Raw genomic sequence first — 26,398 nt, forward strand, 5'->3', positions numbered from 1 at the left:
ATAACTCGCAACTACTTAACATCGGTTGTGGGTCGCACCTCGCCGGTTATACACAATAGAACTTTTTTTAAAGCACTTTTTTTCGAGATTGAGATTTTTCAGTTTATCGGGAAATTCGTTAGCTTCTTGTCCGATAGCTCGTTTGATACTCGGTGGTCTACCTGAAGAGCGTTGAAAAAAAAAAAACGTTTTTATTTTTCGTCTGTTCTCTGTAGACGCTCTTTAAAAATGCGAATAACTTCGGAACGGTTCGAGGGAGGGAGCTGAAGTTTAGCTCCTTTTAAACATCCTACGGGACACATAATCCCATAAGATATGGCCTCGATCGGACCTTGCCGTCCATATTTTTTTCGCCATTTTGCACTGTTTTTCGTACAACGTTATGAAAGCCATATAATATAATAAAGCCATTGGGTTGAAATGTGGCACAGGCATAGGGATTGGTGCCCTAAAGGAACCTTTTGAAACTGGGGGCCCTGGGGAGACGCATAAGATCTCGATCAAAAAATCATCACGGATAATATTTTTTGAAAATGTACAGGGTGCGTCGGTAATTGCAAATAAAAATGGGTTCTTCTGTTAAAGATAATTGGCTATAACTAGAACTGTGTAACTTAAATATGCAGCTATCGAATTCAAATTTCGGAGGGATGTAGAAGTCCATACCCACTCCTAAACCGAACTTGGCGCAATCAAAATTCGTGATGTTCTTTTTATTTATTTATTTATTTTTTTGCTATTTTTGATTTAAAAAATATGTTTTCCTCAAAAGCTATCTAACCGATAAGCAAAATTTATTTCATTTAATTATAATTGTCGTATTTACGATATTTGAAAGAATCCAGATAAAAATCACCATTTTCGCGCCAAATCTAGACGCGATGACGCCATTTACTATTACGGCGTGCTGTATAGTTTAGAAAACAAGTATTTTATCAAAAACCATTTACCCTATTGAAAATATTTATATACCGAGAAACGAGGGCTATGAGTTTTGCCACAAAAACAAACTTGTCTGTGTTGAATATCAGTTTATTTTGATAGAGTCAGGGGTTGATGACATGACTGTTGAAAGTTCATGCTTTCATTGGTACTGCAACACCATCCGTATATGCTAACAAGATGTCTTGCAAAATCAACTAATCATGTATATACGAAATGAACAATATTGGTCCAAGTATTGAGCCCTGAGGCACTCCAACATTTGTTTTAACTTGCCGTCTTTTAATACCATTTACCTTTACAAATTGGCGTCTAACTTGCTATCAAGGTCAAACTTCCACCCCTTATTCTCACATTCTGCAGTTTGGACAAGTGCGGAAAACAAAATTACAACAAATATCACGGTGGTGCTAAACAGGATATTTATAATGTCTTAATTTGTAAAAAATGGAATATTCTATATTAAAACGTATAGTTCCAATGTACACAGGAATGAGTATTGACGTTTGAAATAATGTAGCATTTATTTATTTATTTTTAAATTTACGTTCTGTCCTTTATCATAGAAAGTACAATTAAGACGCAGTTTCTGAAAAATAAGTCGGGATCTCCGGAAAATGGGACGAAATTTCCAAAAAATAAGTCAGAACCGCCGGAAAACGAGTCAGGATTGCTATAAAACAGGTCAATAAGTCAGAATTTGTGATACAATTCCAAACCTCGTCGTCATCCCCTACTCCCTTTCCTTTGTATTTTTTTAAACAAATATTAAGAACCCTGGTCGGGCGTCTGGTGATAAAAAATTTGACGTTTTTTACTCTACTTTCCTGTGGTACTTTAACAAACATTTTCCTTTAAAAACCCGTTCTCAATGTCCCAATAAAGAGTCGTGGCTTTCCGCGTCAGTAACACATCTTAAAAAACTGTTTGCGCAAAAAAGGCTGTATTTCCGTCGAAAAATATAAATATGAGAAAAGTAAACATAAAAAATTTAACAAAAAAAGGCTAATATGTGCGAAAAATTTTAGAACCAGATAATCAGAATAAAACTGCTTGGGCTATTGTGTGAGATAAGTGGAAGGAATAAACGGCCAAAGAATTTTTAGATTAAGAATAATATTAATATTCCTAATAAAATAGTTGACAAAGTTAAGGTCATTTAACTTGCAAAAACCCTTAAAATTTGGCGTGCGGTCCCCATCTTTAAAAAGGGCGTCGGGCATTCTGCAGAAAATTATCGTCCACTAGCAATCACATCATGCTCTCCTAAAATATTTGAATACGTCATGCTTGACCGATTATGTAAGTTAAAACAAAATTTTGTCTGAAAGTCAGCACGATTTCATAAGAGATAGATCAACCCAAAGAGATATTTGGGATATTTTGTGATCTTAGCAACCACGAAATTCTTTTGAAGAGGATGGAACAATACGGAATTCGTGGAATAGCTCTGAATCTGTAGATAGAGGCGTACCGCAAGGTACAGTGCTTGGCCCTGTTTCATTTATCCGTTTTATCAATGAACTATCTGCTCACCTACCTAGTTTGGGTCTATCAGAGTTCACTGACGACTATTCAAGTTTAGTCTCCTCACACTGCTATGTCTCTCTTTATGACAGAATTAATGCATTACTTGTACTGCTATATAGCTGGTTTAACACCAACGAACTCTTTTTGAATGTCCAAAAACAAATGCGCACAAAACCAAAAAAGCACTCTAAATTTTTAGGACTAGAGCTCGACGAAACCCTATCGTGGGAAACTCAATGCCAGTTACTTTCTTCAAAGCTGCACAGTTATTGTTTTCTAATAAAAAAAAAAAAAAAAAGTTTTGACTGGATAAATTTGTACTACGCTCACGACTATTCGAGATTACTCTATGGTATTCCCTTTTGGGGAAATTCAAGTCACGCGGCATCTGTTTTCAAGTGCCAAAAAAATGTCCTAAGGTGTATTGCTGGAGTGTCGCCGGATAGTGACTTTAAAATACTCCCTTTGGCGTGTATATACATATTAGAAGTTTGTTTTTGGGTTTATAAACATAAAAATACCTTACAAAAAAACTTAGATTTCGACGACTATAATACACGTAACAAAGACTGTTTCTAAATAAAAAAAAAATAGACCAGAATTTTGAAAAAAATATTTTACGAACACCGGTATTAGAGTCTACAATAGACTGTTCAAACTAAAGTTTTTCCTCCTAGAAAACCGTATTTATAATTCAAACGAACATTTTAGTTATTAATGTTTGTCATCACTGTATTGTTGTGCTCTGTCATATATTTTTTATTATATAAATTTTTAATGTAATTTTCCGCCTCATTTGCATGATCTGTTTGACGAAATCCATAATAATCCATAATAATTGTATTCTAAATATGCGGGATAATAAAGATATTATTATTATTAATATATTACCAATAAACGCGAGCTAGGTGAAAACATTTTATTAATATCACAGGGGTTTGTTCGAGGTCCTAAAGGTCGATGCCTTTGCCGAGACCCGCCCAGTGGTCGGGCACCTCGAGGAAGTAGTTGTGCATGGCGTCGACGAAGCGCTTCTGGTACTCCTCCGGAGACACGATCGTCGGCAGCTTGCCCTGCCCGCCGATCTTTTTGAATATGTGCTCGATCCTCTTGTCCCACGTGAAGGTCCGGATATAATCTGCAACGTTCCCGAATTGGCGGCCGTTTTACACGCCCCGCCCCCTGTATACCTATGATTCCGACGACGAGGTTCCTGTCGACGGCGTCCAGCCCGACGACCAGCGAGTAGTCCATCACCGAGTGGGCTGACAAAAAGTCCGTGTCGTTTTGTATGGCGGCCATCAGCACCTCCTTCGAGTGGGGCAGCACGTAGAGCGGCGACTCGCACGTCACTGAAAACCCGCGGAAATTAACCTGGGGCGTGGGGGACGCATATTCAGTAACAGTGGACGCGCCATGTTTTCGAATAGGTCTGGAACGTCTGTTGAAGTTAACTTTCAAGTAAATGAGAAAAAGTTTTTATTTATTTTAGTTTAACAAATGATGACTTTGTTTAAAAATACATAACCTAACGTATAACCAATATTATGTTTTATTCACTTGTAAATGGTTAAAAAATAACAAACCAACGTAAGAAACTTATTTTCACCTATGTCTGTATTCATATTGACACGTTCTTGTAGAAAATGGGGTGCTTTAGCCTTTTTTTAGCCAGCTTTTCACTTTTCTACCAGCTGCACACTTCCTCTAAGTCATCGAGTTGCTTTAAAGCACACGCGGAAACACTTGTCATTTTGTAAAAATGGCTGCGTTCAAACTTCGGCGTCCATCTTTTTTTTTTTCGATTTTCGACTGGTTTTTGGACGTTGCTATGAAACGCGATAAGTGTCCGAAATCTGAAGCTAAGGACTTCAAATTTGGCAGGCGAAAAGCGTTTGGTCTCCTAAAGGATCCTATTGGAATTGGGAGGGTTGGGGGGTCGGGAAGTATTTAAAAAAAAATAAAAATCATGTTTGCAAGGGTCTAACAAAAAAATCATCTCACGTGAGCCGCATTTTCAAAAAAACTGAAAAATGGCTACCCCTAATAGTTAAAATTTGCAATAACTACAATACAGTGTTACAGTGGGAGGTGATAAACAATGTTTATTTGTCTATCATTAAACGTGGTGCCAGCAAGCAAGCATCTTTAGAAGAAACGGCCGCATTAACGAAAATTCCAACATCAACTGTATGGAAAATTGTGAATAATCCCATTTCAGGCAAAAAAGAAGCGATGCTGACATTATATGACATTAAAGACTCTGCACTAGAATGGATAAAGAACTTTTTATCTGATAGATCTCACCAGACTAAAATTAATAATAATGTTTCTAGTCATAGGGATAGCAGATATGGGGTACCGCAGGGAAGCGTGTTGGGCCCGCTTTTATTTATTATTTATATAAATGATATGCATCAGGTTTTAAAAAACTCCTTTGCTAACTTATTTGCTGATGACACGCTTATTTCAGTCTCTGGAAACGATTGCAAAGAAATGGCTATCAAACTGAACACCGAAATGCAGTATTTCTACGAATGGCTGTGTCAAAATAAACTGAAATTAAATAGCTCCAAAACCAAGTGCTTCTAAGGTTAACTGTCAAAAATTTTATAAGTCGGGGTATTCTGTGGATATACGGGGTAATAAAATTGAGTTTGTTTCCGAAATTAAATATTTGGGGGTAATCTTGGATCCACAATTATGCTTTAGTAATCATGTTGAATATCTATGCAAAAAAAATTGGTAAGAAAATAGGGTTTTTTAATCGTGTGTCGCGGTTTTTGTCGCAGTGGACTAGATATTAGTGTATAGGAGTATAATTTTGCCTCATTTTTCATATATTTGCTCATTGCTTATATCTTGTACAAAAGAAGATTTAAATAAGTTACAGTTACAACAAAATAAGGTTATGAGAATCATCCTGAACTGTGATAGATGTACTCCTATAAAGAGTATGTTAGACCAGCTAAATTGGCTAAATGTCGGGCAGTTCATTAGAAGAGCAAGTTTAATGTTGCTTAATGGAATTGCGCACGATCACCAACCAGGCTATTTTAAATTATGGTTGGAAAAAAGGTCAAACTGCTAAATAAATATTCTTACTTACTTATTTACTTATATTTTCTCGAGTGTAGATGAAAGTGATCAAGATATAATACGGCGTAAAATTTACCAGTTATAGGACAAAAGGCGAGTTTCAATGGAATCTTTTAGAATTCGGAAATGGCGACTGGAATATCTAGAAAAAATTAGGATTTACACTTTAGTTGGATGAAACCTGGTTGGACACTTATGATACCCCGGAAAAGGGTTGGGTTGATTCAACTGACAAGTCTAAAACAAACGCGCCATCAAAGACGTACATAAATAAATAAATAAATCTTGTTTACTATCTTTCCTAACAAAACCCCAAATGATTAAATTCTAAGCAAAACGGACCTGTTCGGCCATATTTCATTCATACGGCTTGCCCGGGCCTTTCCTTAATTCGTATCAGTTAGTCACTTTCTTATATCTATGAACAGACTATACCTTTGTCATAAAAATCTAAAATGTTATTATTATAGGCTTTTACTTGGACGAGGCACTGTGGATTGTACGTCAAATACAAGGAAATGCGGATGGAAGAAAGTTACGGCGGAAATACTATGTTTTGGGAATAATTATTAACATTTGAACAGTTTTACACGCGAAAAGAAAAGAATCAGTACAAATATTTTCTGCTACACCAATACAACAACAAACGATTTGGTGGAGCCAGGTCCACGATGCTGTAGATTTTAAAGCATTTGTCATGAGAGGAATGCGTTACGCCCAAGGCTCACTCGCAACTGGCTAGCACAACACCATGTTGCTAAAAAATGAATTTTCACTTATCTATAATTTGCAGTTCTATGACGAAACTTAAGAAATGTTAAATGAGCGATACGCCCCAAAAAGTACTAACCGCGACTCAGGTTTCTACCTGTCGCCAATATGGGAATCAGTCATCCGAGACGACGTTTAGCTCCGCCCCATCAAACAATATATAAGCAGTTACAGTCAAGCTTCACTCACTCTTCAGGAGGTTCTCATCGAGGAAGACGACCTCGCCGTCCGGCAGTTTGTCCGGCACGACGAGCCTGTTGCGCATCGAGCCCTTGAGGTCGAACTTTTGGCTCACGTCGCGGTCGTAGAACAGGTTCTCCATGACGAGGAGGTCCGTCTTCGAGGTCGCGTTCGCTGCGTTCCGCAGCGACACCTGGTAGACGCCGACGATTTTCGCGAGCAGCGACGGCTGCCCGCTCGTCGCGCACTTCTCCACGTACGCGAAGTAATGGGCGGCGAACTCGAGGAACAGCTGCACCTCCGTCTTGGAGAGGTCTTTGAGGACGAATCGGTCGTCCCACGTCTTGGCGAAAGTCGAACCGGACTTGCCGCCCCTCACGTTCCAGCGCATCGACCTGGATAGCGAGCGCACGTAGCCGTCTTCGCCCGAAGGTACCAGCGCCGACCGCAGGGCGGCGAACTTGTCCGCCAGATAAGCGGTGCAGGAAAACTTGGACGCGCCATCTTGGAAGTGGACCTCGACGTGCGCGTTGCGGGATTTTCGGGCGTCGTCGGGCGTCGCCGGCTCCGCCTCGCTGCGCAAACGAGTAGTTCAAATAAAAAGCCACCGTCAAACCATAATCCTAAACTTTTACATCCGTCTAAAGAAGAGGACATAATTTATTTATTTATTTAACCGACCGTCCATTATAAAATAGGATTCGGGTTAGCCAAGGGGCCGACCAAATGAGTAGTTCAAAAGTACCGACGCGATCTCCCCACCGTTCGACTCACCCGTCGCTGCCGCCCTCCTTGCCGCGCAGGAATCCCAGCAGCCCGGACGCCTTCTCCTCGTCCGTCTTGTCCGCGAGGTTCTTCCTCTTGGTCGCGGGGCTCGGGCTTTTCGACGTCAACTCCTCGAGCGCCTTCTTGTAGTCGGGCGTGGCGAGCGCGTGCGCGACGATCGAGCTCAGCTCCGCCTCGAAGACGGCGCCCGCGGCGTCCCAGTAGTGCTCCTGCGGCCCGAAGGGCGCGGCAATGGGCCCCGCGTTGGCCGCGGGCGCCAGCAGCTTCTCCAAAATGTTCTTCGCGGCGACGTCCGCGTCCCCGTCGCCCTCGTCCGGGCTGGCGACGGGCGAGCCCTGCTCCTTGTCCCGTTTCCTGCCCTCCTGCAGCGTCACGTTCCACGCGTCGACCGTCTCGAGCAGCGAGAGCTTCGCCGCAGCGAGGGCGCGCGCCGTCTCGCCGCAGGCGGCCCACGCGGCCTCCGGCTCCGCCTCCTCGGCCCCGAGCAGCGCCACGACGTCTTCGACGCGCCGCTTGAACTGCATCTGCTCCTTGACGACGGCCTGCACCAGGTGCCCGTCGGCTTCTTCGACGCACACCGACGACAGACGCTCGTGGACGGCGGCGAACCTGTCGTGGGCCTTCCGGGCGAGGGCGCGCGCCTCCTCCGCGAGGGACTCGCGCGCGCGCGTCACCGGACCTCGCGCCAACCCGATCCGGAGGCGGGGCAAGCGAATCTCCCACGTGGCCACGCTCGTGTACCTGCGAGCGCGACGAAATCGTAACGGGAGCGGCGGGAGGTGGTCGCGGCACTCACTTGAACGACGCGACGTACTTGCGGTACCCGAAGTACTGGTAGTGGTCGTGGTGGAGACTGTGGCGGCACGGGCTCGGTCCCCGACGGCCGAACGCGTCCCCGTGGAACTTGAGCTCGAGGTATTTCGCGAACGGGTACGACCACGAGTCCGCGGACAGCGGCGCCACGGGCGACACGCTCTGGCACCGCGTGCACCACGTCCACGTGACGATCGCCTCGTCCGAGAACTCGTGGTCGAAGTCGTCGAGCGAGACGGTGACGCAGCCTGCGCCGTGCACGAACCTGCGCACGTGTTTCACCATGGGGGAGTCGCACGTCTTCGACGGGCACGCGTAGCTCGGCCGGAAACAGTACCGCTCGAGGAAGCAGCCCAGCGGGATGTCGTTGCGCCCGTAAAAGTCCATGTAGACCACCCTGTCGACGGAAGTTCGGGTGGCTACGGCGACGGGGTTTTGCGCCGCGGCTTACCACGGGTTGACGCAGAAGGAGGGCGCGTTCGCCGACTCGTGGCTGAAGCTGCAGAAGAGCACCGCGAGCCTCTGGTGGTTGGCCGGGTCGAGGCAATCGGCGGCGGCGGCGGCGGCGGCCGGTCGCTCGGACGGCTCCTTCGGCGTCGGGACGCTCAGCGTTTCCTTCTTGGGGTAGCGGCCGCCGCACGCGCGGAAGTGCGCCAGCTCGTTCTGCACGTCGCGCAGCTCGACGGCGATGATCTTCAGCGCGAGGAACGGATGGAGCGCGACCGTTTCCTTCACGTCCGACGTCACGACGTTCGCCTCGTCCCGACGCTGCTGCTTCCCGGACGCGGGGTCGAACTGCGAGCTGTGGTACATATCCTTGGGGAAGAAGCGGCGCAGCTCGCACTTTTTGCCCGCGTCCGTCTCCAGATACGGCACGGAGAAGACGACGTACGGTGACACGCACAAGATGGCGTCGCCGAGATGCTTGCGGAACGCGTTGGCCAGCGGCAGCTCCGCCACCGCCATCACCTGGTCGTTGACGGAGGCGGGGCCGTCGCAGTGCAGCGGGTCCGTGAAGTCGTCGATCGCCTCGACCACCGCCCCCCTTTTGGATTCGGTTTGCGGCGGTTGCGGCGAAGGGTGTTTGGCGGGCGACGGCGGCGGCGGCGGCGACGACGGCGAGTCCAGGAACTCGCACTTGGGGTCTGGCGGCATCGCGAACTCGTCCATCAGGAACGACTTTTCCAGGCGCCAATTGTAGGCGGCGAGGAGAGCGAGCGACGCGACCCGCTTCAGACGGGCCAGCTCGCGCTCCGCCCCGCCTCTCAGGAGCACCGTGCCGCCGAGCCACGGACGCGGCAGCCCCTCGAAGAACATGAGCCGCTTGCCGTCCAAGTTTCGCGAGTAGAAACGTGCGCAGGTGCCCAGACGGGGCCGCCCGATGTGGGAGTCGACGGCGGCGACGACGTCCGCCCCCGTGCACCGGGCCAGCCGGTCCATCACCGTCCGCTTCACGTTGTACACGAGGACGATCTTGCTCTCGCGCAGCATGTCCTGCGCGAGCCTCGACACGTTCCGGTGCACGACGACGACGTCGGGACGGAACGCCACTATCCGCGCGCACACGTGCCGCAGGTACTCGTTTTCCTGCATGAGAAGGGGCTCGAGGGACATCAGACGACCTTCGGTCCGCTGATAGACGACCGCGCACTGCAGCAGCAGCACCTTGGGGTCGACGACGTCGACGTCCATGTCGCGGTGCGCGACGTGCTTGCTGCAGACGACGCCCGGCACGAGGCGGCTGTCGCCCCGCCTCCCGCCGGCCACTTTCTTGAACTGCACGTAGTGCCGCACGTCCAGGTCGATCGCGTCGTGGTGTTTGTCTGCAAAGAGACGCGCGGTACATTTGAACTACTCGGCGGGCGGAGCGTACCGGGCCTCACGACGGCGACGGCCTCGCGTATCAGCGGCGACACCGCGTCGATCCACGAATGCGACAGCCCCTCGCTGGACAGCAACTGCTTCCAGAGGCTCTGCTCGTGGCGCTCGTAGGTCTCGGTCAGACGCTCGTAGGCCTCCCGTTCGCCGTTCTCGTCGCGCAGCGACGTCGCGTCGAACCAGCCCGACTCGGGCGCCGCCCCCAGCTGCTCCGTCGGTCTGACGACCACCGCCGACTCGTGGATGCGAGGTTCCGGTGAGCGACGACGATCCTCGTCCGCCGGCTTAGACAAGTAGACCGTGCTCGCCTCCACGTCCAGGTCCAGGGTGTACGAGTCGGAGGAGCGCAGACCCGGGGAAGCACCTTCGTGGGGTATCTGCTTGACCCAGCTCGGCTCGAAGGGGCGTTGCGTGCCGGCGCCCTTCCTGTATCGGGCGTCGCCGTCGACGAAGGGCGAGGGTTCCGCGAGGCACTCGACGTAACCGCCGTCGAGCAGCGCTTGGCAGATGGCGACCGCTTGGACCCTCGTCGTCGCCTTGTGGCGGGCGATGAGCCAGTCGACGAGCTCCGAGCCGACGAAGTGGTCGGCGAGCGTGCGCCCGAATTGCGCGCCGCACACCTCGTCGTAGAGACCGCACAGCGACGCGGAACTGCGCAGCGCGCGCAGCTTCTCCTCGGGCGACAGGTACGCGCTGAAACCGCCATTTAAAAATAACGGCAAACGCATGGACTGCGAAAAATCAAGTGTAGCATGACCAAAAATGTAGTATACTTATTACTTTGACGTTTTAAGTATGTCGCGGTACCTTAAGCGTAGACCTTCGCGGGACCGTCGTAAAAGTATTAACTAAGTTTTACCTGAGATGGAGCGTAACAAATACATGTTTAAACTTGAAATTTTTATTTGAAACATAAACGGACCGTTTTAAATTTGATGCCGGGGGACACTGTCGAATAAGTAATAAGTTGCAATGGAGTAAATGGTTTTCTGAAACCATGGAGTGCGTGGTAATTGTAAATGACGTCATCGCGTCTAGATTGATGGCGAGAAATGGCGATTTTCATTTGGATTTTTTCAAATATCTCGAACAGCGCATGTGATATACAAAAACCGTAAATACAAAAACAGTAGCCGTTGATACGGCCTATAACACTGTTTCAACGGATTAGGTCCAAAAAACAGTCGAAAATCGCGAAATAAAGATGGATACCGGCGTCGGATCAGGGCCATTTCTTATAAGCCTATGTGCCTCGTGGAGGATTAAAAAGGACACAAATTTCAATTTTGTAGCTTCAACGGTTCGAAAATTATTCAGGAAAAACCAAAAGATGAAAACGGAGAAAAAAAACATGTTTTTTTCGACGGTGATCATTTCTGTACCAACGGCGATCCCGTAAGGCTTACCGTTACATGCAAAATTTTTATACGAGCGCAGATACTTTCGAAAATCGATGAAATGAAAGTGACATAGAACGCAATACTTTGCACAATTTTTTTTATGTACATATTGTTAGTGTAGATAGATAAATTCCTAGGACGGTCCTGGACTGATTACGGGTAAGCGGCTGCTCGTCAGGATGTTCTATAAGGGGCGGCGGTTTTGGAGTAATAAACATTAGGCAAAGTTAATCGCGGAGTCGGTTGTAAAAGCACTATATTTCTGGTCCACCTATAACCTTCGGCCAATAACACACATGTGAAAATAGTATATTATACAAATACGGTAAACGGCATTTGAATCGCTAGTTTTTTGACACGAGCGGAGCGAGTTTTTAATAAACGAGTGAGTTAAAAAGTTTACCGAACGTGTTGCATACTCTTTTTCTACAATTAGTTGTTGCAGCAGTGCGGTAAAATCCCGGAAATGTCCTTAAGTGCCCCCGATTCGTGGGAAACGAAACTGATGTGGTAGTGACTGCAAAATACCTAAATTGCGCACCGATCTAGCGTGCGCAGTCACTTTACCACGTCAGTTTCGGACATGAATTGTTGAGTTTCCACAATTCTAATGATCAAACGTTGAAAAAGTTTTTGTCACTTTGTAAAGTATAAAACATGTTCGACAGCCCATTTAAGTTGCTATCAAATTAACGTCCGTGTCTTGTTACACTTTTTAACGGACTGTTCGGACTTCAAACGGCGAGCTGCACACTAGCGCCCTCTATCTGCCTTACCACTAAACATGTTTTCATTACTCTACAGACCTGCTAATGTCTCAGACGTATGATGTCGTTTAAGTAATTTAAGTGTCACTTAAGCGCTTGCTTTTTTCTTTTCGGAGCGAGGAAAACCGAAGGTAAATTAAAGTAAATAAAGTGAGTAAATTAAATTACATAAAACGTCTGTTGCGGTCGAGTAAACATTTCGAATGTTTTTGTGTTGATTTGCGAAAATGTGGCCAAAAACTAACGATCGTAGAAAAAATATAGTATGCAACACGTTCGGTAAACTTTTTAAGTCACTCGTTTATTAAACACTCGCTCCGCTCGTGTCAAATAAACTCGCCAGTCGAATGCCTCTTTACCGCACTTCTTGCATAATATACTATTACAGACGGGAGTAGAAAAAACGCCATTTTCAGCGCAAACGTGGGTAGGAACCCCAGGAACTACTTTATATTAGTCGTGGGTTCCTACAGAAGACAAAATTTATTGGACATGCCATTTTTGGGTTCCACCAACCTTCCTGGGGAAAACTGCTCGTCTCGATATCCTACCGAGATTTTCCTGCGCAAGGCGTCGTTAGTTTCCGAGGGTTTGTTTGGGGACGAGACCGGGCCCGACGGGTCCCCGAACTTGGCCCGCAGGTCCTTCTGCAAGTGCCCCAGATCGGCGGAGAGGTCTGCCCCGAAGTTGGACGACTGCATGTAAGACAGCACGATCTTGCAGCAGTACGTGCAGACCCGTAGGTCGCCCGTGCAGCCGAATATTTTGCCCGGGATGTGCTGGTTGCAGCACTGCGAGCAGAATATCTGGCCGCACACCCGGCAATGGTGACGCCTACGGTACACTTTGAACTTTTCCGAGCACTCGTAACACTCCTTGCTGACCGAGTCGGGCATCCAGTACTTTTTGAGCTCCGTGTCCGCGTAGTCCTGCAAATTCTGCTGAGAGATTTAAGCGAAACGTGTCGAAACGCGGCAAACCGACGTTACTCTTGAGCGCCAGCAGGTTGCTGATCCTCTTGAGCACGTTCGGTAGGCTGCGGCCTTCGCTCAGGTCCACGTCGTAGATGCTCGGCTCGCGGGCCGTCTCGGACTCTTCGGTCGCGTCCTCCCCCGAGGCTCCGTCTTCGGGCTTGCCGCCCATTTTGAAGAAACTGGAGATAAATTGGCCCACGCTCTGCGACCTGTCCTCTTGCTGGAGCGGCGCGAACTCCGCGAGCTTCGTCGGCGATTCCAGATTTTTGTTCATCGCGGCATCGTTCTGTGCCAATCAGGTGACGAGAGTAAACAAATATTATCGACCAACGTCGAAAAGTAGGGTTAGGTGAAACGTCACAGTCACCTGTTCCGTGGGCGCCATATGTTTCGGTAATTTTACCCTGAAATGTTTATTCGGGAAGGGAACTAATGTATTTTTTAAAACAATCAAATACCAAAAACCATTCGAGTGAAATACCGAAGCGGCGTAATAATTTGTTGCCTGTAAAACCGGCAACGCAGCGTGAAAGTACCCTTCAGATGGCGTCGTAGTCGAACGGTCACGTCAGTTCCCATAATAATTTTTCTGTGGTCAGTTTTCTCGAGCGTGTCGGGAGGTGACGTCGCGTCCAATTCCGCTTTGTTTTTTTTCCACTTCCACCACCCGAGTGTTTATTTTTATCGTGTTTGCTTCTTCGACGAAGAAGCGAGCGCGTCCGCCTTTCTAATGCGCGAGTCTCGCGCTAGTTTACCGACGACGAAATAATGACCGATTTATTGGTGCCCCGGGGGGACACTTTTCCGCGGGCGTTCCTGGACGCGTACCGGGCCAACAGGACCCCGGACCCATACAACGAGCTGAGCTCGAGCAAAAGCGACGAGCTCGTTCTCCAAAACCCGACCGATATCCCGCTCGGCGAGGAGATCCACCGGGGGCGTTCCGAGACGCTGCTCGATTCGGGGTGCATGTCGCCGACGACCGACGACTTTCTCGACGCGTCGCCGGCCACGGGCCACCGTAAACGGACGTCCGTGTACGATCGGGTCGATCCCGAGGACAGTATCCGGGACATGGTCAGCGAGAATGACTTCTACAGGTTCGTGCTGTTCAAGAAGCACTACGACAAGTACCTGCACCTGTCGAAGAAGTACGAGGAGGCGCGCGACATCGCCTATTACCTCGAGGAGAAGTACCACGAGGTCAAGGTGAGTGTCGGGGTGGCTCGTTCCCATTTTCGTACCCCACGATTCGCGTTCCAGACGGAACGGGACGACCTGATTCAGCAGCGGCGCGAGTACGCGAGCCGCCTGGAGTCGAACGAGTCGCTGCTGCGCGAAAAAGAGGACGAGGTGTTCGTCCACCTCGAACGGGTCGTCTACCTAGAGGAACAATGCGACAAGGTACGCGATTTGAATATTTTCTAGGCCGCGTGTGGCCGAAATCGGCCCCGTTTTCGGGCGGGCGACGCGGCCCGCATAAAAATTAAACGTCGTTTTCGCAGCTGAGGGCGGAGAAGGAGCGGTTACTGGAGCAGAAGGCGCTCATCGAGAAGGAGCGGGACGCGACCTTAAAGTTGCTGCGCGAGCAGGCCAGGGAGTCTGAGTACACGCGACGGAAGCTGGAGAGGGCGCGCCAGGAGGTGGTGCACCACCTGACGAAGATCAAGAGCGAGAAGGAAAGCTTGGAGCGCGAGGTGAGTGATTTAATATTCTCGGCCGCGACTCATGAATATTTACGACACGGTTTACTCACGCATTAATGTGGCGTTGCGTCAGAGATATTTTTTATTCTTTTACCTAGTTTTTTTTTTTTGGAAAATGTGGATTTTATTTAAATGAGAATTGCAAATTACAGCCAACGGGACCCGCGTATTGCGCAACTAACTAACTCATATTTTAAAAGTTAATTTCACAGGGACAGTCAATTCGACAACTAATTTAATCTAAAGGCTAGTAAATACACAATAATGGAAATAATAAGTACCCATACGGTGTCAACAAAGTCCAGATAGAGAAAACAAACTCAGAAGATAAGCTTATGGTAGTTCAAAGGTACAGCGGTACCTGTTGTGAAACGACTAGGTTTTCGATGACTAGCACAGTCCAACGTACTTATCTAATTGCTCTCTAAGTACTTAAACAACTAGCTACAGGTATAGCAAATTATAAGCAGTGAAGTTTACTAGATATGACTTCAAAAAATGTATTTTGTAACTCGGTCGCCCATCTCTCGCATCCTCTCTTCAAAGTTTTTTTTTTTTCTCCAATCTTTGATTTTCCACGCGCCTGACTAGCCCGTTCTTCCTGTGTCGTGTCTCCTTTTTCTTTCACGTCAGCATTTTCATTCCATACAAGCGGATTTACTTTGGAAACGGTCCGCATGGCTTGATTTAACTGATGAGATGTTTCTTTTCCGCTGGATCTCCCACTTGGAATCTTTACACCTAAATATTTATTCTTCACAGCCATAAATTCAACCGGGGGCTTGACAAAACTGCATAGGCAAGCTATGCTAGCACATTTGTTCTGCCAGTTCTTTGTGTAGTGCAATATATAAGATTAGTATAACCTTGCTTTTTGCTACGTCTCAAAGATTACATTTCTTTCAGAACGACCAACTGAAAGAACAGCTGGAGGCGGAGCGCAAGGAGGCGGGGCGGCGTCCCTTGCGAAGGCGGAGGACCGACGCTTCGGACTATTTGTCAGGACAGGTGAGTAGGTTTTTTTTTTTATTTTTTTAACTGTATACAGAAAGGGGGACGAATCCAAATTATACAGGGTGTGTCTGCTGCGTTTTTCTACTTAATATGACATTTGAACATATCTCTTTTCTTCCCGTTTGGGGAAATATTTTAGGATAGATTTTAGAACCACCTTGAATACTAACTTACTAATACTTTCTTACTTGTGTTTCAAGTTTCACATGCCTCGAAATAGTTGAAAAATCTTAAGAACATATTAAACGGTTTCCATTGTTTTCAACACAAATATTGGTCTGTTTTGGTTGGGTTTTCGTAATTCTTGGTGTGGGTCAAGACTCCATGTTAATGGTTAGTTGGTGTCTGGATACCTTTAACTCCAATTTATCGTAATTTTTTTAAAGAAAATAGTTATAACATAATTGTAAAGGGAAATTGAACGCAGCAAATGTACAGCAACGTGAGACTTCAGCCCAAAGTCAAGGTCGGACCGTCAAATATCGCGTAAGCGTTGCGTAACGTCGCCATTAATCAGCGTCTGTTATGAATAATTTTTGGTTGCGTAAGGCGGCAGGTGCGGCGCTAAAAATAAAAATGTCGGCGGCGCCCGATCGATTTTCACGCGGGGGCGGTTGTTACAGGTGGCGGCGCAGCTCAGGACGGATCACCACCGCAGCTCGTCGCTGACGTCGCAGTTCCAGAAGGCGGTCGAGCACCTGGTGACGTGCAAGCGGAAGAAGTGCTCCGTGTGCAAGTACACGCGCGCCACCTACGGGAAGTTGGCGCCCAATCAGCACCGATACGAGTAAGTTTGGACGAGTAGTTCAAATGTACCGCACCGAGTTTCCTGTTACTGATATATTTGTGAGGTCCTTTGGCGTATTTTCTCCAATGCCGAGCTCTTCAACATCCTACGATGGCATTATCCATTCAAACGCTGCGATCATATTGATCATTTGATATGGTGGTTGTTCCGGACATCGACCAATGCTTCTTTTATCATCCCTCCCTTGATTTCTGGCTCGGGGCCACCCTTGTCGTCCACCATTAACAAACGTTCGGTCCTATTGTGGCCCTCATTCTGGACTAGCAGTTTCAATCGTTTCCTGTTCATTCTGCCCCAGAATGTGGGTGCTTATTGAAAAGGAAAAAAATGTGATTATCGCAAATGTGTTTGATGACGTTTTAAGATACAATCGCAATCTTATAAGAAACATTTTGCGGTATATTTTAAATGATCGACAATTCCGGCGCAGGTTCTAAACGAGGTTTTTCGCGTGGTGGTTATTATGGCAAAACTGTAATGGTCTTGCGACTGCATTTGTATCTTTAGATTACTCTAAAGCCTTTGAGTTACTACGGCTTCGATGATGTTTCGACTCGATTTTTTGAAAACTACTTAGCTAACAGATATCAGAGTTACCCTTGACAACGTAAGTTCTGAATTTCTCTCTGTCTGATCAGGTGTACCGCAAGGTTCCGTCCTTGGACCTATATTATTCGTAATTTATATTTCTGATACATCCATCGAATATTTGACTTCAGCTTAATGCTAAAAAATGCAGTTCTTTTCTCCTAAACCTAACATTGAACGAGTATCCCAAATCCCAATATTAATTAACGGCGAACGTTTGCAAAATTGTGAATTGTCAACCTTGGTGTTATATTTGATTGTGGACTTAGATCCGTGGAATATGTATCTTTGTCGGTAAAAAAGTCTTAGAACGATTTACGGAAACTTTTAGCTCAATCACTTGTCCTTTCGATTATGAACTATGGTTTAGTCCTCTGTTACCCATTTCTTCTCAATTAAATTTTTTAAAAAATATTTCAGGTTTAAAGTGCTAACTTCTCAAATAATTCGATTTCCATTGTTTTTTTTGTCAAGTGGAGTAGCTTTTGCTGGACTTCGCCTCTTCTCTACTGTATATTTGTATATAACAATATAGAACAATAAAGGCAATTTATTATTATTACTGACAACACCGCCTAGACTTTAAGCTTTAGTAACGGGGCGCTTATTCGGCCCTAGGCAATGTTGAACTTTATCGATTGATAAGAAGGGACACGGTAAAAAGGACGGCAGAATAAGAGGTGCGAAAATTCTCCGTTTATCTAGATCCAAGCTGCGAACGTTTTATTTATTTACAACAGCGAAAAAATCCTTGTTAAAAAATATATATAATATATATGTTAAAAAGTATATAGTGTATATTCAATGATATCACAAAAAAGAAATAGAAATTCTTTGTTTTTTTTCTTTTAATTTTCGACAAAAGAAAGACTTATAAAGCCTGAGATCATCTATTAAAAAAGGCCTTCTTCATACAAAACACCAAAGTCTTAACCTGTTTAACTACTTTTGAAATATGTGTCTCCCATTTCAAGTTGGAAGTTATCACAATTCCCAGATCTTTACGTTCTTCTACATGTTGTGAGCTCTTTTTATTAAGGATACAAAGATACTCAGTTTTCTGTTTGTTCCAATACATAAAACATTGCATTTTTCAAAGTTCTATCATTGTCAGGTCTCTCTGAAGGTAGTTTCCAGTAGGATTCGCGTATAGTTTTGTGTCATCTTCATTTATGTCGTTCACATAAATTAGAAAAAGAAACCGCCCAAGAACAGATCCCTACGAAACAACACACCTTATGCCTATTTGACAAACTGCCATTTACTCGTATTCGATAGTAACGATTTTGCGGAACTTTCTCAAAAGCCGCCTTTCGAAATCTAAATAAATTACATCAACTTGTTGATTTTAATCGTAGCTTCTCGTCCAGTCATCTAAGCATTTCGTTAAGTTCGTGATAGTTGATCACCGAGGTAAGAAAGGCGCTAATTCAGATACAATAATTTTCTCCATGCATTTACATGGATGACAGGTTAAGCTAATTGGCCTATAATTGTATTGCATTCTTGTGTAATGCTGTTACAATACAACGTTGTAACTAGCATTTTTGCCATATACGAGGTCATTTCAATAACACTCCGTATAAATCGAGGCGGGTAGTTCAAATGTACCATGACCGTGTCTGCGCAGCCGGAAGCTACTCGGCTGTCTACAGACGCCGTTCCTCGAGATGCGCAACATGATCAAGCCGCCCCGGTCGCCCATCCACGGAGAGGGCGGCGAGAGCCTGTCCGAGTGGTTCTGTCCCGCCGCCGCCGCCGCCGCCTCCGGGGACCCGTCCGAGTGCTCGTCGCTAGGCAGTCTTCCGTTCGCCGAACTGTCCATCTCGTACATGGACGACGCGTCGGACGCGTCGTCCGCCCTCCTCGGCGACGACGTCCACGCAAACCGGGACAGCTTCGGCGCGTTCGGCAGCGACTCTGGCTTCTCGTCCGACTTGTGCGGCGACTACAAGAGCAACGCCGCGACGCCCAAGGACAAGTTTTGTCCGTCGGCGGCCCTCGACGAGGACGACTGCGCCAAGCTGACGCGCACCAAGTGGACCGCATCGTTCCGCAAGATCATCAGGCGCATCAAGAAGTAGGCCCCCCCCCGCGACCGCGCCTTTTTTTTTATTGTATAACGTGTAGCGGGGCGAGAGATAGCGACGTCTTGCCTTTTATGAGGGTGTGGGGGCGCCCTTCTCCAGTATTTTCCATTTTTATGTACTTAACACTAGTGGAAAAAAGTATGGAAACATTTGAATACCGCGAGCGTATTAATTTCCGCAGGTTATGACTCCGTTCACGTAATATTAACGTTTAAGTTTGGCTTATTATTTTGCATCTTCTAGGCATAGGATCGACCAATTTCTGTAGTTTCTAATTTCCCATTGGATTTTAAGGTATCCAATGGGGTCGACACAATGGAACCAAGAACTAATTTTCTTCACTTTCCCCAACTTAAATGCCAAATTTTTCTACGTTTTAAGCTTTCCATATTCCGTAACTGATTTTACCAATCCTAAGGGTAGTTTTGGGGCCCCTTCTTCACTTCCTTTACTTTTATTCCATGTTGTATCGGCTTGAATGGCTTTACCAATCCTAAAGGTAGTTTTGGGGGAGGGTCTTTTTGGCCTTTTCTTCACATTACTGACATTTAAAACCAAACCGATGCTTTTTTTTAAGCCCTCCCTATACCTTGAATGAGTTTTGGGGCCTCTTCTCCACTTCCTTTGCTTTTATTCCAAGCTGTTCCATGTTTTGGGTAACTTTTAAGCAAATCTACAATTTTTAATTACGCAAAGTATGGAAATGAATTTCCATGCTTTTTTCCACTAATCTATATCGAAGCTCCGTCGCGCACATTCCACGTCCTTGTGATAAGTTTTAGGTAAATAAACGTTTCACGTAGTAGCCGTGGTTTTTCTTCCCCCCTTCCCGAAATGAAACCCCCGCGTCTATAAATATTACTTTAATCAATTAAGGTCTCTGTCCTCCAGGTATTTGTATTCGAAGGTGAAGCCCTCTTTTTTGCGCTGGCCCCACTTTTCGTAATCGAAGTAGATGTAGGTGCCCTGCTCGTACTCCTCGTTGATGATCTTGGGTTCCTCGTGCCGCTGGAACCACATCATGTACTTGGTGTGGAAGCGCCAGCTCTGCTTCTTGAGCGCCTTCGCCGCCAGGTACTGCGCCTTGGTGCCCTCCATGTAGTAGAAGACGAAGAAGAGGGTCTCGGTGCCGAGGCGCTGGTAAAACTCCAGGGTGTCGGAGTGGGCGAGCGGCGCCTGGATGTAGTAGGAGGGGGTGTTGTAGGGGTTCCGAGGCAGGTACGTCCGGATGCGTTCCGAATCGGACGGGTGCGGCAGGTGATAGAACGCGGACTCCATCAGCTGGAACTGCTGCTGGTGCTCCTTCTGGAGGGGCACGGCGCCGAGGGGCGCGACGCCCAGCAGCGGCGGGATGTGCGCCTCCGACTTGGCCTGTAGGCTCTTGGCGGCCGCCGCCGAGTCGAGGATCGCCTGCTGCTGGTGGAGGTGGGGCGGCGTGGGGGGCGGCGCCTCCGCGAGTTGGCTCTCGAGCCCCGCCCTGTCTATCACCTGCTGCGCCATCGACTTGAGCGACGTCAGGCCGTCGATCGAGATCTTGTCGCTGGGCGTCGCGGCGGGGACGTCGGGCGCCGGCGACGGCGTGCCCGGAGGTGGCGCCGCCGCCGCCTCCGGACTGACGCGGCTGTTTTGTACGGGCGTCGTGACGTCGGCCGGGTTGAGCTTCTGCGGGCCGCCCGTCGTCGAGACCGTCGTCGTGACCTGCGCGCATCGCGGACCAATCAACGTTCGCTTCCACCCCCACCACATAAAAAAAAATATATTGCCCGATTCTCGGACCTTTTTCGTACTTTATTATACATTTTTAAACTGGCGCCACCTGGTTCGAAAACACTAGAAATACACTGACACGCGACGTCGGAATTTTGACATAACCTTATAGGTGCAGAGATGGATTTTATTTTCGAAAATATATATCGACGCGTGAAATGTGCAACTTTTAATTTGACAATAGGTAAATGTCTGGAAAATGCAGATTTCCGACGCAGTGTTTCCGATCATACGAGAAGTAATTTAATTTATTGGTTTTAATCAATATCGCGGGTGCCTTGATTGAAATCTAATTGGAATCAAAAAGGAAAAGCTACCATAAGACCCAGAAAAAGAGCCCAGTGTTACGGTTTTTGTTACGGTAAGTGGCGGTGAATCCGATTTTGATCTGATCCGATAATAAGGCACGGTTTAACGTTGATATATATGCACTGATGTAGATAAACATGCAAAAGCCCATCTGGGTTGGAATTTGCTCGAAATCGGCAACTATTTGACCCGGAAAGTGAAGTTTTTAGCTATTATCTGCAGATTCGATGCCTTTTTCCTCATTCGACAAACATCCTGTGTAAAATTTAAGACTTTGGCATGAATTTCGTGAGTTTTTTTTTACATTTTTAGAATTATACTCCTTTTCGGTGGATCGTAGACAAAAATTCGTTTTACTATAGGTTTATGGACCTACAGCGGGATTTTTCCGAGGTGGGGCTCTCACTTGCGAAAGTACGCGCACATGCTTTCCGTTTATTATTACGTAACTTGAAAGGGTTTTCCGACACGGAAAAACTTTAACGTAGAAAGTTTCCCCTTTTTTACTCACTTGTGCGGGCGTGGGGCCGTTGGCGGCGGGTATCGCCGCCGCCCCCGAGGTTTGCTGACTAACGTTGGGTATCACAGACGAGGGATTGCTATCTCCGCTTGTACTAATCTTGGCGGTGCTGGCCGCCACCGCAGCGAAATTGCTCGCCCCTAGGGGCGGGCTCGACGGCGGCGGCGGCGCCTTGGGCGTCGCGCCTTGCGACGCCGCCTTGGCCGACGGCGTCGACGTCGCGCAGCTGCTGTAGTTGAGGATCGAGCCGGTGCTGGTGTTGAGAGTCGCCGCCGCCGTCGCGGGGGCGGCGGTCGCCCTCACGGGCGTCGGCTTCACGGGTTTCGACGCCCCGACCGCAGCCCGTTTGTCCGCCTCCCCGCAGCTGTTGTTCGCGTCACTGGAATGGTTGAAGGTGGCGGGGGGCGCTCCGCAGGGCAGCGGCGACGAGATCGGCGACGACCCCGATATTATCGACGTCGGCGTCCCTGAAAACACTGACCCATCAATAAATACCGCCCGCCGCGCCGCCTCCGGCTCCCTCCTACCTCCCGTGTCGTTGCTGTCGGTAGTCGCCGACGACGGCAGCCCCACCCCCGACAGTTCGACGTCGTCGAGCCCGATGATGTCGTCGTAGATGAACTCATTGTCCTCGAAGTCGGGCTCCTTCCACGACTCGATGTAGTACTCGACGTTGTCTTTGATCGGCTTGATCTGCTTCACCTCCACCGACTCGTTCATCAGCATCCTGAGGAGGGCCTCCAGCTTGTGTATGTGGAACTTGTGCCGCTCGAGGCGCGCCTTCAGCTCGTCCATCCGCTCCTGTTTGTCCTTGTCCAGCTTCTTCTTGCCCTTGGACTGGAGCTGCTCCATCTCGCTCTCAAACGAGTCCCCCTGGATCGCTAGCTGATTGATGGACGATCTGAGCCACTGCTGCATCTCCTCTTTCTCTTTCTGCGCGGGGTCCAGCTTCTGGGCCGCGCCCAGACCCTCTTTCGAGTACGCTTTAGTTTTTGTCTCGCGTTCCACCACTTTAAACCGCTCCATTTGCTGATCGAGCGGTAAAATCGCACGTAAAAACCCGGCCGCGACGCCGCAACCCCCTACCCACTCACCGTTTCGATCAGCTTCCGGTTCTCCATCAGGATACTCTTGTCTTTGATCTCGCCGGACGCGATCCAGCTTTTGATCTGGTCCCGAAGCCTCTGCAACTTTTTGATTTCCTTCTTGAGGTCCGCCTCATACTTTTCCTTCTGGTTGGTATTGCCGGCATTGCGGACCTTCGCCCAGATGTCTTCGAACGTGTCCACGCCTTCCGACACTTTTTTTAAACACCGATCTATTTCGCCTAAAACACGGGGCCAAACGTAACGGCGGGAAGCGCGGGGCCTTGCGGTCCGGCGTCCCGAGGCCCGCCGCCGCCGGCGACGCGCCGCCGCGTCCGTTTACCTTGTAGTTTTCTGGTAGCCGCCATGTCTGCCACCTCAATTCATCCTAAAATCTATCACTTAAACCGTCCAGACGCGACTAAACAAACACCCATCAATTCGACCGGAGCCTACGTCTCGCGCATTCGTACCTAAGGCAAATATTTTCCGATTCCGGATAAATAATTCGCGCTAAACATAAATAAAACTCTTCCTTTATCGTACGTGTTTGCTCACAGATCAACCGTGTGTACGTCCATAGATGTGCTGCCGCGTCGGTCGTACATTGCTCGCGGCACGTTCGCCCATCAGCGTCGTTGCCGTCGTGACCACCATTCCATTTTCTAGGGTCCAGCTTCTAGGTTTACGGACTCTTGCTTGAGCAATTAAGTGGCTAGTGGGATATGATTGGAGAGTTAGTTTCTAATTTTGGAGCACCCGTAATCGGCAGTGAATTAAACAACTAGTTCCACAATCAACCTCGACATTGACAATTACAGATAAGTTTCCGTTTTTCGAAGAGCGGATGAGGAGACACTTTGCCACTGAACACGGACGTTTTTTTCCTAGAAAATTCGTCGTGAATCTTGGGCGTATACGAAGAGATTCGCTGATAAACGAGTTCAATAAATGTTAATAGTCTGGATTTTGCTCGATTTATTACCTTCGCCAGTTAATCCGGACCGCCGGTGATTTGATTTTGATTTTTCGGGTTAAGCGGTTCTTAATTGCCGTGTTTTATTGCCGCTCCGCCGTAAATTCGGGATCAGTCGACATCGTGCGATACAAGGTTGAGTTGAGTGGCCAGAGTTAGTGCAGGTTGAACCCGTTCGTTAAAGAAGCGTTGACGTTCAGCTACCATATCATAGATGGGGCACGGCGATTGTAATTTTAAATGATTATGTGACGAACGGTGCGCACGTTTTTCATCGTGAAAGAGATATGACTCGATGTTTTACTATCTGATTTATCAAATAACTACGGTGGTTGTATAATCTGGCGGCATAGAAAGAGGAACGGAAACTGCGGACTGTCAAACCCTCAGAGAAGCAAAGCAGTTCTTCTTCTTAACGTTTCGAAAATAATTGGGTAAGTCACTATAATCAACGCACAAGCATAGTTCATCTGTTTGTGCTCTGGTTAACTTTGCAATAGTTCCTGCGTTAGTGATTAGCGTATGATAATGGTTCTCGGGGAAAAAAACAAAAATAAAGAGATAACGTAAAAAAAAATGAAAATCACAAAGCATAAGCTCTCATCTGCAGCAATGTAGATGTTTGTCGTTGCGTTGCCAAGTTTCTGTTAGATTCAATTGTGTAAAAAAACACTCGGATGAATTCGTAAATCGAACTATACCGAACGAACGATTTTTTTGAACAAACATCAAATGAACCTGTGGCGCCAAAATGGCCGCTGACAGTTGAATATTGCAACGTAGGAAAATTTCACAGATAAAATTGCCCAATTTGTGGGCGTAGATCGTTTGTTTTCGAAAACGTATAATTTTAATCTCCCTGAAAAATGCGAATCACGAGAGACTTTACAATTTGTTTCATTTTAATACTAAGGTTATGGATTTTCCTTATACGTTATTGTACGCGTGGTATTTTTTTTGTATAAAGATTAACAAAATGATTATAAATTCCATCTAAATAATCAAGGCCGTAATGCTCGCAAAATTGCATCAGGCTTATACAGTAGATCTTTCCCGCGTAGCAGAGGGTCGTCAAAGTGACGTCACTTTCGAGTCATAAGTGGTCGCTACTCGTCAGTGGTCGAATGTCGTCATAAAATAACGTGTTAATTCCAGATATTGACTTTAAACTCTTATCAAATTCTTCTATTTATGGATGAGATTTAAAGAAATCCATAAATGTGTTGGAAAACAAATTTAAATGTTTTAAATGGAACACCCTGTATATTATGGAATTAATAGATACTCCATTTTATACAATCACCCAATGTGTTGTTCTTCAAAAATGCTCCGCGTTTAATACCCTATATTTTTGACGCCGTTTCCGACAGCTGTAGTTTTATTATTCCAACAAATTTTTATATTTCTATACTTGTCTTGAAATTAATTCGAATGGTTTGTACACGGTCGCTTAAAATGAAAAATATTGATTTTCGTGAACAATTATACTTCCGTTATTATTATGCTTTATGCGTCTTTATTTTTTGCGCCACCGCAAAAGACGTTCTAGGTCATTTAATTTAATTTACTCACTTTACTTACTGTATTTTCGCCACTCCAAAAATAAAAAAAGCAATCGCTTAAGTGACACTTAAATTACTTAAATGTCATTATTCGTCTGAGATATTAGAGTATTCACAACATGTTTAGGGGTAAGGCAAATAGATGGCGCTAGTGTGCAGCTCACCGCTTGAAGCCCCGGCAGTCCGTCAAAAAGTGTAAGAAAATGATTTATTACGCAGGTGCGGTAAAAGGTACCTGAGTTGCTAGTTTACTTGACACGAGCATTTAAAAGTTTAATGAACGTGTTGCATACTTCGAAAAACACAAATACTTTCTATGAAACGTCAAAATTAAAAGCGTGGGAACTTGTGCGGTAAAATCCCTGTAACGCTACTGATGCGGTAAAGGGGCTCTCCCCGCACGCTAGATCAGTGTGTAATTAGGTATTTTATTGACAGCAGTAGACAAAGACGTTTAAACTCTATGGTTATTATCGTCCTCTCATTTTTAATCGTCATGTATAATTGAGAGCGATTGAATGGCTTCCAAGAATTGTGAATTAGGTATTTCTTTGTTTTCAAATAATAATAATAATAATAAATTGCCTATATTGTTGTATATATACAGTAGAGAAGAGGCGAAGCCTTGCAAAAGCTACTCCACTTTACCTCTTAAATGTTTAAATTGGGAACTAAACAGGAAGTTATAATTACATTGATAAATTAAATATGGTATAATAAATAAATGTAATAGTAATATGGAATAATAGAAAGTTAATAAAAGTAAAAATAAAAAGAATAACATTGAGAATCAAATTATTTGAGAAGTGAGCAGTTTCGACCTGGAATATTTG

The 26,398-nt window shown here is 46.5% G+C and overlaps 3 protein-coding genes across 4 annotated transcripts; 1 reads left to right on the forward strand and 2 right to left on the reverse strand.

Annotated features, from left to right (window-relative positions):
* Window positions 1-3,213: 3,213 nt before the first annotated feature.
* LOC132707016 (1-phosphatidylinositol 3-phosphate 5-kinase) lies at window positions 3,214-13,718 on the reverse strand. The gene is made up of 10 exons (XM_060678633.1): window positions 13,599-13,718; window positions 13,151-13,544; window positions 12,683-13,104; window positions 9,995-10,692; window positions 8,573-9,944; window positions 8,105-8,518; window positions 7,297-8,049; window positions 6,532-7,097; window positions 3,663-3,824; window positions 3,214-3,610 (listed from the first exon to the last, which is right to left on the reverse strand). The coding sequence occupies exons 2-10, from the start codon at window positions 13,412-13,414 to the stop codon at window positions 3,423-3,425; spliced, it is 4,839 nt and encodes a 1,612-aa protein (XP_060534616.1). The 5' UTR covers window positions 13,415-13,544; window positions 13,599-13,718; the 3' UTR covers window positions 3,214-3,422.
* A 12-nt stretch (window positions 13,719-13,730) lies between these two features.
* Window positions 13,731-20,151, forward strand: LOC132707018 (uncharacterized). Its single transcript, XM_060678637.1, has 6 exons — window positions 13,731-14,349; window positions 14,404-14,544; window positions 14,646-14,837; window positions 15,753-15,854; window positions 16,484-16,647; window positions 18,887-20,151. The coding sequence occupies exons 1-6, from the start codon at window positions 13,909-13,911 to the stop codon at window positions 19,338-19,340; spliced, it is 1,494 nt and encodes a 497-aa protein (XP_060534620.1). The 5' UTR covers window positions 13,731-13,908; the 3' UTR covers window positions 19,341-20,151.
* Window positions 20,152-20,190: 39 nt separating this feature from the next.
* Window positions 20,191-23,596, reverse strand: LOC132707017 (CCR4-NOT transcription complex subunit 3). 2 transcript variants are annotated; one of them, XM_060678636.1, is made up of 5 exons: window positions 23,371-23,596; window positions 23,037-23,269; window positions 22,470-22,971; window positions 21,934-22,409; window positions 20,191-21,044 (listed from the first exon to the last, which is right to left on the reverse strand). In XM_060678636.1, exons 1-5 carry the CDS (start codon window positions 23,393-23,395, stop codon window positions 20,214-20,216), a joined length of 2,067 nt encoding a protein of 688 aa, XP_060534619.1. In that variant the 5' UTR covers window positions 23,396-23,596; the 3' UTR covers window positions 20,191-20,213. The 2 variants fall into 2 exon arrangements, with proteins under 2 accessions (XP_060534619.1, XP_060534617.1); XM_060678634.1 differs by having other exon boundaries at window positions 21,934-22,418.
* Window positions 23,597-26,398: the final 2,802 nt, after the last annotated feature.

Source organism: Cylas formicarius, unplaced genomic scaffold, assembly GCF_029955315.1.
Source record: "Cylas formicarius isolate icCylForm1 unplaced genomic scaffold, icCylForm1.1 PGA_scaffold_9__14_contigs__length_23061073, whole genome shotgun sequence".
NCBI classification, from domain to species: domain Eukaryota; kingdom Metazoa; phylum Arthropoda; class Insecta; order Coleoptera; family Brentidae; genus Cylas; species Cylas formicarius.